Raw genomic sequence first — 12,958 nt, forward strand, 5'->3', positions numbered from 1 at the left:
AGTCAAAATGACAAACAATACTTTTACAAAAATTGTACTTCCATTTTATTTTTAAATGCCATCCAAAAGTCTAACAGTGCAAGATCGTTCCTGCAAAATGGCATAATCACTGTTGTACTGTTGACTCATCACCTGCTCTGAGACCAGGGCACGGAAATGGCCTCACGTCATCACTAACATCCAACATTCATTCTTATTGTGCATTATTTCTAAGGCAACATGGAGGACCAAGCGAGCCTTGTCTACTAAATCCAGTGGCTGGTGGTTTGGACTGTTGCCAGTGTCTGAAGCAACATTGGCACATTTTTTTCTTGTCCCTTCAGAACAGCTTGGTTAAAGGCAGCATGTTACACATCAAGTTTGACACTGACACACACACACACTCGCAGACGTACACACACACATCACCTCTGACACAGAGGCTGATCAATCTTCAGAGTCCCCTAAATACCATCTAGTGCAAACCTGATAAATCATCAAACTCCTCTTTCTAATTCAGCCATTTCACTTCTGACTGTCATACATCATTTAAAAAGCATTTTTACTACAAAATGAAGAAGAATAAATAAACACACAAATTGAAGTGCCCAAATTCCAGTGTAAACACCAAACATCTGGTGATTTGGTGCTGTCGGCTACTCAACTGTATTTTGATCAGGATTTTAAAAGAGAAAATGATCAAACCTAAAAGCCTGCTCAGAAAAAAAGTGCATTTTCTCTTTCAAAAACTCAAATGAAATGTTCCCTACATTATTAGATACACATTTACTTATGTACATGTACCCAAATAGAAAACTGTTTACAGTACAGTGTGTACAAATGTGTGTAAACCACAACTTGTACAGGGTCTCGATCAGCATATTTTTTTTTGAAGGAATCGTTCCAACGTTTTAGGATATAAGCTTATTTGCTTTCTTACAGAGATAGATGAGAAGACCGGTACAACTTGTTTCTGTACATTTGAACAAACAGCCAGCAGCTTATTAGCTCATCTTAGCATAAAGACTGGAAACAGTCAAGTTCTATATATTTGGTTGTATTTTCTTCTTATTTACAGTTTTTATAAAGTTTAAGGTTAAACTGTAAAATATCAATTACATCTCTTTGTCCTAAGAGTTTAGTAACGACATCTTAAGAGTCATTGCCAATTCTTTTATTAAATAGATATTGGCCGATAAACCAGTATCAGAATATCGGGCTGTTGGATCAGAAACCCTGCAGGAGAGATTCATCTTCTCATCAGATATCTGAGCAGAAAGACAAATGAGCATCTTCCCTAAAATGTTGAACTATCCTTATAATTGGTGTAAATCTATTCATCTTGAACAACCTGAGGAGTGTTTTATTTTTATGGCAGGAGATTTTTGTTCTGCAGCGGAGTCAGCTCGAGTCGAGCTCCTCGTGTAGCTCTGCAGCTTCTATCACTGGGACGTTGTAGTGGCGGTCGTCCTCGGTGACGAGGCACACAGAAGGCCAGTCGTCCTTGTGGTCGTCCGGGTAGTAGGTGACAAACTCCTCTGTGTCGGCCTTGTAAAGTCTGTAAACTTGAATGGTGCAATGCAAGGCGTAGCCCAGCAAGAACATCTCCACCTGCAGGGGATAATTGCACGGTTACTTCCAACAACGCAGTGTTTAATCAGAGGCTCACACACATGATGTTTATGGGGTGGGGTTTCTTTGTGGAAAATCACATCCTTGCAGAAACCTCCTCACAAATCTCATGATGCAGAAACATTGCAGCTCAAAAACAGAAGGCAGTGCAAGTGCTGACAAGTTCAGCCATCATATTCCGAGAATGTTACACATCCAGTCTCATGACATTGCACATTGATGGCTGGTTTAGTTTTTTCCCTGAGCGTGACAACTGTATTTAGCAAACATTTACTGCAAGAGTTGTTAATCATAAAAGATTCATGTAAAAATATTACAGGAGTTTTACTGTAACCAGTAAAATCTTTAACTGTGATGGTTGAGTGATTAACAAATGAAACAGCCCTGGTGGATTTACCTGCTCCAGCCCGGCACTGAGGCCCACGTGACTGAGGTGGTTGGAGAGGAAGGAGCGTGGGCAGTCGGATGAGTCGCGTGCGAACAGCAGCCAGCAGAAGAGCGGAACCTCTCCGGTGGCATGCATGCAGCCGTGCAGCTCCACCGCTCTGCCCAGCATCAGCAGCTTGAGCGCCTCCAGCAGCCCGAGCTCTTCCTCGCCACCCTTGAACACTCGCTCGCACAGCTGATGCCGCTCTGCAGCGGAGGAACAGTCCACGGCTGCCTGCCACTGGAAGAAATCAATGGCATTAATCAGGCTGTTTTGATGAGTAATCATGGAACTTTAGCTGTTTATGGATTTTCAAGTGTGAGGATTTGCTGCCATTTGAGCTTTAATGTCACAGTACAATCATTAGATGAGATAAGCAATTTGAAGACGATATTTTAGATCCTGTGAGTCTGAGTACTTATTCAATTACCGAAATAAACTAATCGTACAACAGTGAAAGATGTTGAAGCTGTAGCCCCATCAGTATCTGTCCAGATTGTTGTACGAGAGAAAAAGGTGATTTAAAACCACATTCTCTTGGAGGGGTGGATTAAACAGTCTTAAGTGAAGGGCAGAGAATTATTCTTTTTTTGTCTAAAAAAGGAAGGAAGAGGAGGGGAGTGACATGCAGAAAGTGGTCTGTCCAGCCAGGAGGTGAACCAGGGGATTACAGCAGGATTAATCAAAAGGTACTGAACCTATTTGCAGCAAACTTTCTGGAGAGATGAGTGTCGGAGAGGTACACGGTTCTGGTGAAAGGGGCAGATCCAGGCAACTTTTAAATTACTTTCCTCAACACTGCAAACAAGATGCACGTTCATTTTCCTCAATTACTCAGGAAATAATTTAAGAATTCTGATATAAAACAAAATCCCTTATTTATGGTGTTGAGATCTTTTTGGTTTTATTTCTGTAGTATAAGTGCTGAAGATGTGTGGGATTGTTTGGTCTTGACAAAGGTCTGTGCTCTACTCTAGTTTAATCAAGTTTCCGTGGATGCAAACATTTTTATATAAATTATTTTAAACTAAGCTAATTCTTTGGATGAAGTGAAAATTGAATGTGAAAAAGAGGAGAGCAGTTGTTGGCTTTAGTTCCTGAAGAAAAGGGGCTTTAAAAGATTTTTTCAAACATCAGTTTTCAAAAATCACCTAAAAATCCAAAAGGGCTGCTGCATGTGTTTTTCCCCCATTTCCCGTGTACACATTAAGTGCAACTATATAAATGATCCATACTGTCAGACACAGAACCAGCAGCACACAGCTTCCTCTCATTACACCACAGACTTTGAAAAAGAGGAAAAAGTGTGCTGTAAACACCAGCTCCTCTAAAGCTGCCAGTGGCAGCAGGCGACTATAAATTCAGCACGGGCCTCAAACTGTTGGAGTAAAGAGCACCGACTGCGGTTTTAACAGTTGAAACTACGCCTTTGAGGTTGAGGGTTTGTCTTTCCCTGCAAATCCTTTAGAGTATAAAAAGGTCTGTTAATGACACAGAAAAAAAAGTCATGAGGAGCCGTGCAGCATTTAGAAAACTGCCCTTCCTCTAACATGTGGAAGCAATCACTTCCCAAAGCCCTGCTGATGAATATCAATACTCTCACTGTACATGGAAGGCCTTGAAATAGTGCAGTGGTTTTCTCGCTCCGTGTCTTAAAAACACTTTCTCACCATACGTGAGTTTGCGAGCAGATCCACTACCTTATTTCGGAGAAGCTCCATGTAGCTTTTGAGCTGCTGGGTGACGTCTCCTGTTCCGTCTCCCTGCAGGCATTCGTCAGGAAACGTCCAGTGACTTATGAGACCTTCCTGTGCCTCTAGATGCTCCGGCAGCTGGAAACAAAATACATTAGTGGTAAGTTGTAAAAATCAGCTGAATAAACAGCGGCTGAAGCAATAAAGTTATTAAAACACAGATGTTAGACAAAGTGTTCAGTCATATGGAATGTTTTTTGGTTTGCTCCTTCTAAAAAAAAAAAAAGTATCCTATAATTAGTAGATGCATCTTTTTCTTAGTTATGAGGAATTTCTCAACCTGGGCTCAGACTACAGGAGATTTTAAAATAGTGTTGCATCACAAACATGAGGGAAATCTTCACAGTTCTCTATAATCTTAAACACACCCACAGGATTTGTTTGTTTCACAGACAACGACATATAACCTCACGTCTCATCTGACTGTTATGGTTTTGCTCAGGAAGCATTGACGTAATCATCCAGACTTTAAATCCTGAGTATCAAACATTTTATAGAAGCTTCATATGAACTGTTTGTTTATTTCAGTTTCACCTGGTAAAATTAATTCAGCTACAAATACCTAAAACCACAAAATAAGCAAATTCAGGCGTTATTTCTTGTATAACTACAATAATCTATGAGCGCTCCCAAGTTTGACCATTGAGTGTTTCTCTCACTCTCCACATTCTGTCAACCTTGTAGGAATGCAGCTTTAACTACTGGTCAACTGATGCGTTCTCGTAAAGGTGAGGATTTACCATTGTAGCGTCGTCCTCCTGCAGCCAGGCAGGTAGCTGGGTGCTGTGGGACAGAACCTGGAACAGCGTGGCTCTGAGTGCACAGTAGTTGTCCCCTCTCACTCTCCTCAAGCTGCTGAACCTCTGGGACATCTCTTTATAACCCTGCAGCAGCAGACATGGACACCACAGGAAGTCATTTACGTGAAAACATTAAAAAAATGGCTTTAATCTGAGAACACATCTTCCTAAGAGATACAGGCAGCAACCTTTCTGATGAGAGCACTTTTGGCAGTATTTCCTTTCCACTCCCTCTCACTGTACGACAGAATGTCCAAGGCCGGGGCCAAACTGCATCTGTCCTCGACCTTTAAAACTGTGAGAGAAAGAGAAGGGTAAGAAGACGTGATGGATGGAACAAAGGGAGCACTGTGTGGGTCCTATGTGACAAAACAAAGGTGCCGTTGTTTCTAATCCTTGATGCAGTTAAATGAGGTTGATTTGAAGGTACTGACGTGTAGTTTCAAACACAGATGTTGGTCCTGGTTTGTTATGTTGAGACACTGAGAGTTCCTCCGCTCCTCTGTACAGGTCTTCTTCACTAAAAAGGGAAAAAGCAACATGTGACTGAAGTTCACAACCTCAATACGGCCCTACTAAGGCAAAGTGCAGAAACTACGAAACAGTGGAAGTAAAAAAAAAAAAATACATTTAAAGTTTCTACCGTGTCCAGCTGAATTTGTTGTAGGTGGATTAGAGGTAATGTATCGAGTATTGTCTGGTTTTCCACTCTCAACTCAGTTATGAGTGTAATGTAGTGAAGCGTAGTTACTGCTTTTGTAGGGGAAAACACCTTAAACAAAGTATCTTGACAGTGTTTGTCTTTATATGTGAGTATTTCCCCTGTGGGCGCAGCATGATGCAACTTATGCCTCTGTGCCGTAGACCTCAACTGTCAGATTTCACACTGTGACCGATTCCTCAGTTGCAATAAACATGTGTAGTTTAGTTTCTTTGATTCAATCCTACATACAAAATTTCTGGTGCTCTAAAAAAAACGTTTTACAAATAATAAAAGGAACTATATATATTTGTGACCCATGTTATAGATTCAGTAGAAACCAAGAGGCTTCAGACAGGACAGAGGGTTTAAGACAGACAAAAGTTTGACCCATGATATTCGCTTCATGTATGAGTGACTGTGTCCCAACTCTCTGGAAAACTGTAGATTATTGGTTGCTACTGTGTGATGTCCCAGTGTTGAATAAACAGACGTTAATAACACATCTCCGTCTCTGGGAAAGAATGTGAGATCTTTCAAAGTAAAAGATTAACAACAGCCACTCTCTGTGTTGTGTCTTATGCGTTATCACTCTAACTTAGTCATTCAACTGTAAAATGGACAGCACATTACGTGTGAAATTAAAGTCAGGACTATGACGCAACCAGAAATGATCTTTACAGACCTGTTCTGCAGGTGAGCTTCGGCAGACTCTTCCTTCTCCGTGACTGTTTCAACTTCAACCTCGACATCAGCGGCTGCACTTCCTGCCAGCTGCTCCTCTTTTCCGGTTACCTCCTGCATCTCAGAATCCTTCCCAGCCGGAGTCTCAGAGGGAGCATTCTCCTCCTCCATCACATCATCCTCCTTCGTTTGGGGAACATCTCCATCTTTATCCTGCTCTTTTAGCATTGTTTCCTCCCCAGTATCTTGTTTGTCGTTCTCCGAGGAAGAAACATCCTTCAGGCTCGTATCCAAACACTCAGAGTCTGGTCTGACACTCTGATCGGACTTCGAGCTGGACAGTGACACATTTCTGTTACTTTTCCTGCTTTACATACATTAATATTTAACTTCACTAATATTTGAAACTCATATTACAACAGAATTACACTGTGCCACTTGAGTTACATTTTATGTTGAGAGATTTTAAATTACACAAATATTTCAAGAAAAAGAAAAGAAGAAAGTGAGAAAAACTGAAGAATTTTCATTCCATACACAGGATGACTTCACCAATACAAGCTGTGGTTGCTCGACACCCCCCAGTGGTCACAATGAGAACCAACAGATATCCACACAAGACAAACAAGTGTCTTGTTTTGATTTCACTGACTCTGAACCGACTGACCTCTCGGTGGCGTCTGCCGGAGCTGCGGTTTCTGACTCCCTGATGAACTTGGCAGAATCTCGCTCTTCGCTGCTGCGGTCACATCCCGATCCAAGGGAGGACTCAGAAACATGGTGGCTTTCTATCGCTTCAGGACCGACCTGCTTTAACACTGAAGAACCGCCATCTTCTGAATCCTCCTTCACATCACTGGACACAGGGCGAAAGATAGAAATGCATCAGTGACTGCACAAAGGCTTCTGTGTACATGTAATGCGACACAGTACATCAGCAGATAAACCATTTTTAGAACTGGTCGCAGGAGTTTTTCCGTTTTAAGTACTTCACAAATCAAGTTGGTTAAAATCCTGTAACTGTCATAAAACAGTCTCAATCACTTGATTTTGCAGCTCTGCTCTCGAGGATCTAATATAACCATAGATATAAAAAAGGGTAAGGACTAAAGGGACAGTGACCCTGATACAGCAATCTGTCAAGAGAAGCACGATATACTGAATGTTGACCAATCCGACTCAGACATGTGGTAAAAATATTGCATGTGCAAAAACAGCCAGAAGGCCTCAATTATTCCTCCATATAAATATTCTGCTAAAAATAATCACTTGTTTACAGGTTGAGTGGTTTCTGGTGTTTTTGGCTCGGGACTTTTTGAAATGAAGCAATGAGAATTTACCTGGCCTGAACTTTGAGCTGAGTTTGAACTTTATTTACCTCCCCTGAGGTTATATTTTCAATCCTGTTTGTTTGTCGGCAGGATTTAGCAAAAACTACTGAACTGATTTCTATGAAACCTGGAACAAAGATGAACAAAGAAGTTATTTTAAACACAAAAGTAAAGACCAAATAAAAAAATCTGTGTAATAAACCTTCTAGCCTTTCAGCTGCGTGGGGCGGTTTATCAATTCCAAAAAAAGTTGAGTTTTTTTAAGCAAAAATGTCAAATATCTACAGTTTTCTTCTCAAATATGAGGATTTGATATGTCCCTTGGTCACATATGATAGTGAACTAAACATTTTGTTTCTGGTTGTAGAGTCTTGGTCAGGACAGAAATTATACTAGTTTTATTATACTGTTTTTTTTTTTACATACTTTTTTCAAATAAATTAATCAAATGGTAATTGGCTTCATATGGTTATATTTTTAATCTAGATGAAATTCATCCAAAAGGTGAAAAATACAACAAAGAACTAGGAAGGACATGTGAACACTATACTTGGTAGTGAATTTATACATTTATACACATACTTAGTTTATACATAAAGAGTTTATACTGTCATGTGACTCACCAGCTGGGAGCCTCTCCATCGGCCTCCTGACTGACCACAGGGACGGACATCACCTGACCAGCTGCAGCTGCCGGCTCAGTGTTTGGCACAGACACTTCACTATTTGTGGAAAACTCCCCCGATGGCTCGTTTACAGCTTCGTCAAACATAACCTTGGAGCCTGTTTCTTCCTCATCTTGGTGAGAAGTGCGCATCGTAACGTGCTCAGTGGTTGAGGTCGTTTCAGGAGGCAGTGGAGGTTTTTCAGGGCTGGCTGACTGGGCTGTTAGTAAAACACCATCTGGGGCTTTGTCCTGCACAGAGGCTGGATTTTCTTCTTCTGGCACCGCATTTGTTTCCGTAAAAACCTCCCACTCAGTTGCAGTGTGAACCTTCTGCTGGGAGTTTAAAGTGCTTTTCAGAAGTTCATCTTGTTCGCCATCATCTGAAGGTTCCTTCAAATCTTCAGCTTGTGCTCTTGTGGAGTTTTCTTCGAGTTTAGACCCTTTGCATATAGTGGAAGGAGTTGCTGTCTGGAGGCTCTCTGTGTTCAAGGGTCCGTTCTCCTGAGTGTTATTGGGCTCCGTCAATCCGTTCTTAGGACTTTGCTTCACCTGCACGAGCTCAGGCTTCTCCTCCACCTTTATATCAGCCTCGTCATGGGTTATCCTGAGTGGCAGAACACAGAGAAGAGGAGGAATATCAGATAGTGCAGCAAAATCTAAAGTGATATTAGAATAACTTAAGAGTAAAAAGGAAGTTCAGAAACCCTTTGCAGATAGGTGAGTTACCAGTTTCAGGGTACTTTTGTTACTGTGGGTGGGGGGGAACTTTCATCAGAGTGAGAAATCCTTGTTTACTCATTCTGAAACCTTTCACCACCTCTGGAAACCCCCTCGTCCAATTTAAGACCTCAGTGTTCTGTGCTCTACTCTGTTCACGTAGCACAACATACACAGAAAACTTATGGGGAAATCTAAGCTATCATATTCCCTCCCTAAAGCTTTAAGCATGTTTGTCATCTAATATTTGTCTTCTTCCTACAAACCAACATTTTAATCCATTACATCAACAGACAGAGAAGACAAACTGTCTTAGTAAACATTTCAGTGTCTCTGATGAATGTCTTTCATCAGCTTTTCCTTTGCTGAGTCAGTTCTACTAGTCAAGTGTGCTATGATGTCAGTGGTGGAAACTTAAACGATCTTTGCCTCTTGTATCAAATCCAGTCACACAGTGAGCTCAGATCATTTTACTGACTCCCACCCTCTCTGAAACAAAGTTGGATTTTTCTCCTCAACATTTCCAGAGTTATGAAGAACGCAGCAGGAGATTGTTCGGGTCAGACCCGTTCACAATAGGAAAATGAACGGAATACTCAGGTGGGTGGTGGCCCCTGGGTCGGGCCTGCAGGACATATTCATTCAGTTGTGGAAATCATGTGTATCTGTTTACAGCTCAGTAAGTAACCAAACCACAAAGTAACAACACTTATCTCACCTCATGTCATCGTCTTCATTGGGACCACAAGTGCCCTCCACGACCGTTCCACCAGCGGGCATCGTGGCCTTTGAATCATTTTTCAGTAAAACACTTCTTTCCTCCACGCTGCCACAGGGACTCTGAGTGTGACAGCAGCAGTTCCCCATCTGATCGTTCCCTCTCGCTCGGGAAGTCAGTCAGGATGTAGGCTGAACAGTGACCTCGGGTCCAAAACAAGCGCAGAGCGACCGGACGAGTCGCTAAAACCTGAGGATTTCAGGAGTCCATGGTGAGGGGGGTCAAGCTGCTGCTAAAGCCAGGAAGTGACCATATGTAGGTGCCGTTAGAAGGCTGATACCTAAAGGCACAAATGTACAACATGAATGAATAAGTGAATTACTGATACACTTAGCATGAGATGTAACAGAAAACTCTATGACCTGGCTCTGGGTGTTTTTTCATTTATGACTAATCTGACCGATTATCCATTGAGTTTTTATGACAATTAAAGTCTACCACAGTTTCTTATCATGTTAGAAGGAGATGGTGGGGGGGGGGGGGTTCAGCTGCAACATGACACTTCAACACTAGATATCACTAAATTCTACACACTGCACCTTTAAAGACAAAGTAAATATGTGATGTTGTGTTTAAGACTTTTTAATCAGCGAGTAAACACATGATCAGAACATTGGATTACACCAATACACACACAGCACGTGACGGTGTACTGATAAAAACAGGTTGCTGTGGTAACAAGGCTAAAATTGAGATTCACAGTGAGATGTCAGATGAGTGACACGGATCTTAAACGTAGCTTCACACGGTTCTTGTCAGAATGGAGAAGTGGCAGCTGTGACACGAAACAAACCTCGGACTCGTGTGGTTTCGGTTTCTCTCCGTTAGCTGGAGCTCGAGCTCAAGTTAGCTCGCCTGCTAGCTGCGCTGAAGCTAAACACAAACAGCGGAGGAGCGACCCGCCGCTCCGGTGATAACTCCGGTGAAACCTCCAGAGGAGCTCCGCAGGCTCCGCGGTCCCCTGCTGCCGCTGCTGCTGCTGCTGCTCCGCTAAAGGCCGCTGCGCCACATTCCGTCAAACTGCGGAGATTCAGCTGCGGAACATCTGCGACGCTTCAGCCCGAGCAGCGGGGTCACGGCTCCGTCCGAGCCGCGTCATGACGTCAGCGCGGTGCGTGTGCGCCGAGCGTGGAGCTACGGTGGCCGAGAGGCTGCGAAGAAAGCAAACACACGGAGACAGAAAGAAATCACAAAATACAAACACATGCAAATAAAATACAAACACATGCAAATAAAAGAAACACGTTCAAGTAGAAAAACTATGTAAATGTTTGAGAAAATACATGCAACTAGGAAATAAAAAACTAAATCTAAAACATGTGCAAATTAATAAAATAACTTCATCAATTTGACGACTCGTGCGCTGCAAAAAGTCACAACACATATTCAAATACCGAACCAAGCTGCAAATACCGAAAACACCCGTAATGTTGCCAGGAGGCCCACAAACATGCTGAAGCTGAACCTGTAGTTCAGTGCTTTCAGTCTCCACTGACGAGCAGCAGACTTCAAGAACTTCCCAAATACAGGACATTGTATTGTTTCAATATATTCTAAAGCTGTGATCGAGTCAAAGTGTCTGTTCAAACCAGTGATTATCTTTAAAATGGTGCTTTATTCTGTTTTAGATAAGGATATTTGTTTTTGTCTATTTCACTCAGCCCTAATATGACTTATTATTTTGTCTGACAACAAAGATGGAAAATCTGTTGTTTTCCAGTTTTGTTGTAGACTCTAAAAGAAAAAGCTCAAAACACTTTTCAACATATCACAGCAAATGAGTGGCTAAATATCTATCACCAATAATAAAAAGGGGAAATATACAAAATAAGTGTGAGATCAGAAACACAGTACTTTATATCAAATCATTTTTAATTTCAAACATTCTGCAAATATTTTAATGAAAATATGTATTTTAAATTATATACAACAAAAGTATTTAATTGCAGTGTAAGAAATTTACACTTTTTTTTTTACAAAGTTTATAGTTCAAGTATCGTCCTCCTTTGAGTTTGGTCCCTGAGCTTCACTACATGTTCTTCAGCTCCTGGATGTGACTGAGCAGCTCCTGCGGGAGTCCCAGCTCCGACACTACGTCCATGCAGCTCTGCAGGAGGAGGCTCAGTCCTTCATCGGAGCAGGACGAGCAGCCAGCAGACCCAGAGCAGAGCTTCTGTGGCTGCTGAGGAACGTCCTGGTCCATTTTGTCCACTCTGCTGCAGCATTCCGTCTCCTCTCCGCACCCCTCGTCCCCACAGCAGCTGGGATCTGCCTGCTTAACCTCCAGATCCTCCATGCTCTCAGAGACGTCGCTCACGCTGGGGGGAGGATTCTCCAGGGCCTTCCTGATGCCCTCTGTGATTTTGTCTTCGTGCTGTGACACCCGCTGCAGGAGCTCAGTCACACGGGCTGGGACGGGGGTGTCCGGATGCTCGATCTGGCACCAGCACCATATAGCACTGCGATGAGACACAAAGAGGCAGCAGCGTCATAAACAATAACAGAGAAGTGACTGGGCCCCACGTGAGCTGGACAGAAGAGACACTTCAATAATGGTCCGAACAAAAAAAACACTCACGATGTTTCTGTGAGAGAAAGAGGCTGAAATATTTACAGGAGAACATGAGACTTTTTAAAAAGTTCAACATGGAAAGATTTAACAAACACTTCAAAATAACTTTCCATTAAAATATCTTATTATGTTTAAATAAATAGACAAGATAATTCACAGTTCTTAATATTCATAAACTGAACAACTGCAACACACTCACACAGAAGAGTGCAGATAAAACAAGTCAAATAATAAACCACACGATAAGATGATGTTTAAACAAAAGACACAAACCAATTGTATGTTTCTGATCTTCCCACTATTATTTTACTTTGTATTATTCAGCCTTTATTTGAATTATTTGTGATTTACTCTCCTGTTTAATCATCTTGTTGATTCAATCTTTAAAAATAAATGACTGTTTCCAGTTGCTCCTAAAGAGTCAGTTTGCTTCTTTTCTTCGTGTGATGACATCAAACTCACTCAGGTTCTGCAGAGGTTGATCGATATGGTCGATTATTACCTGATGATTCCTTTGAGACGACCCACGGCCACAGTCCGAGCGGCTCCTTCCTTGAATCCCTGGTTGAATCCGAGCTGAAGCGCTGCCTCCTCTCCGGCGTCGACCCCGTCCACATACCCATCCTGACCGGGGAGCAGCAAACACAGATGAGCACATGCGCCGGGATCTGTGACGGACGAGGAGCAGGTGGAAACTTTACCTTGACTCGTTTCTTCATGTTGGAGCTCCACTCTTTGCTCTGGAGATTCAACTCGTCGCCATGTTCGTCGAACACGTCCTCGGCGCTGAGGGCCGCAGCTTTCAGCCAGGACATCTTCAGCCTCTCGGTCAGCGAGACTCAGCGACGCTTCATGTTGTTTCTGCGGAAACTGAGCGACGAGACCATGTGAGCGTCTGCCGCAGCGTGTCAGCTGAT

General features: G+C 42.4%; 2 protein-coding genes across 3 annotated transcripts; both read right to left on the reverse strand.

Moving 5' to 3' along the window:
* Positions 1–21: 21 nt before the first annotated feature.
* LOC109629843 (enolase-phosphatase E1-like) lies at positions 22–10,623 on the reverse strand. 2 transcript variants are annotated; one of them, XR_011238944.1, is made up of 12 exons: positions 10,263–10,623; positions 9,410–9,749; positions 7,931–8,578; positions 6,644–6,832; positions 5,978–6,310; positions 5,027–5,112; positions 4,781–4,887; positions 4,533–4,676; positions 3,739–3,870; positions 2,737–2,787; positions 2,009–2,278; positions 22–1,590 (listed from the first exon to the last, which is right to left on the reverse strand). XR_011238944.1 is itself a non-coding variant. In XM_020087806.2 (11 exons), the coding sequence occupies exons 2-11, from the start codon at positions 9,556–9,558 to the stop codon at positions 1,381–1,383; spliced, it is 2,268 nt and encodes a 755-aa protein (XP_019943365.2). In that variant the 5' UTR covers positions 9,559–9,749; positions 10,263–10,623; the 3' UTR covers positions 22–1,380. The 2 variants fall into 2 exon arrangements, 1 of the variants encoding a protein (XP_019943365.2); XM_020087806.2 differs by lacking the exon at positions 2,737–2,787.
* Positions 10,624–11,320: 697 nt separating this feature from the next.
* Positions 11,321–12,958, reverse strand: otulina (OTU deubiquitinase with linear linkage specificity a). Its single transcript, XM_020087338.2, has 3 exons — positions 12,743–12,958; positions 12,544–12,665; positions 11,321–11,928 (listed from the first exon to the last, which is right to left on the reverse strand). The coding sequence occupies exons 1-3, from the start codon at positions 12,854–12,856 to the stop codon at positions 11,499–11,501; spliced, it is 666 nt and encodes a 221-aa protein (XP_019942897.2). The 5' UTR covers positions 12,857–12,958; the 3' UTR covers positions 11,321–11,498.

The sequence above is a fragment of the Paralichthys olivaceus genome, chromosome 17 (genome assembly GCF_024713975.1).
Source record: "Paralichthys olivaceus isolate ysfri-2021 chromosome 17, ASM2471397v2, whole genome shotgun sequence".
Classification (NCBI taxonomy): Eukaryota; Metazoa; Chordata; class Actinopteri; order Pleuronectiformes; family Paralichthyidae; genus Paralichthys; species Paralichthys olivaceus.

Bases quoted from the DNA above. Each gene is read 5' to 3' on its own strand.
- otulina (XM_020087338.2), bottom strand. From the start codon at position 12,856: ATGTCCTGGCTGAAAGCTGCGGCCCTCAGCGCCGAGGACGTGTTCGAC. The intron at 12,666-12,742 runs GTAAAGTTTCCA...CTCCCCGGTCAG, and splicing joins ACATGAAGAAACGAGTCAAG to GATGGGTATGTGGACGGGGT. The intron at 11,929-12,543 runs GTAATAATCGAC...GTCTCATCGCAG, and splicing joins CGTCTCAAAGGAATCATCAG to TGCTATATGGTGCTGGTGCC.
- LOC109629843 (XM_020087806.2), bottom strand. From the start codon at position 9,558: ATGGGGAACTGCTGCTGTCACACTCAGAGTCCCTGTGGCAGCGTGGAG. The intron at 6,311-6,643 runs GTCAGTCGGTTC...GTCACTGTCCAG, and splicing joins CCGGCAGACGCCACCGAGAG to CTCGAAGTCCGATCAGAGTG. The intron at 4,888-5,026 runs GTCAGTACCTTC...TTTCTCTCACAG, and splicing joins ATCTGTGTTTGAAACTACAC to TTTTAAAGGTCGAGGACAGA.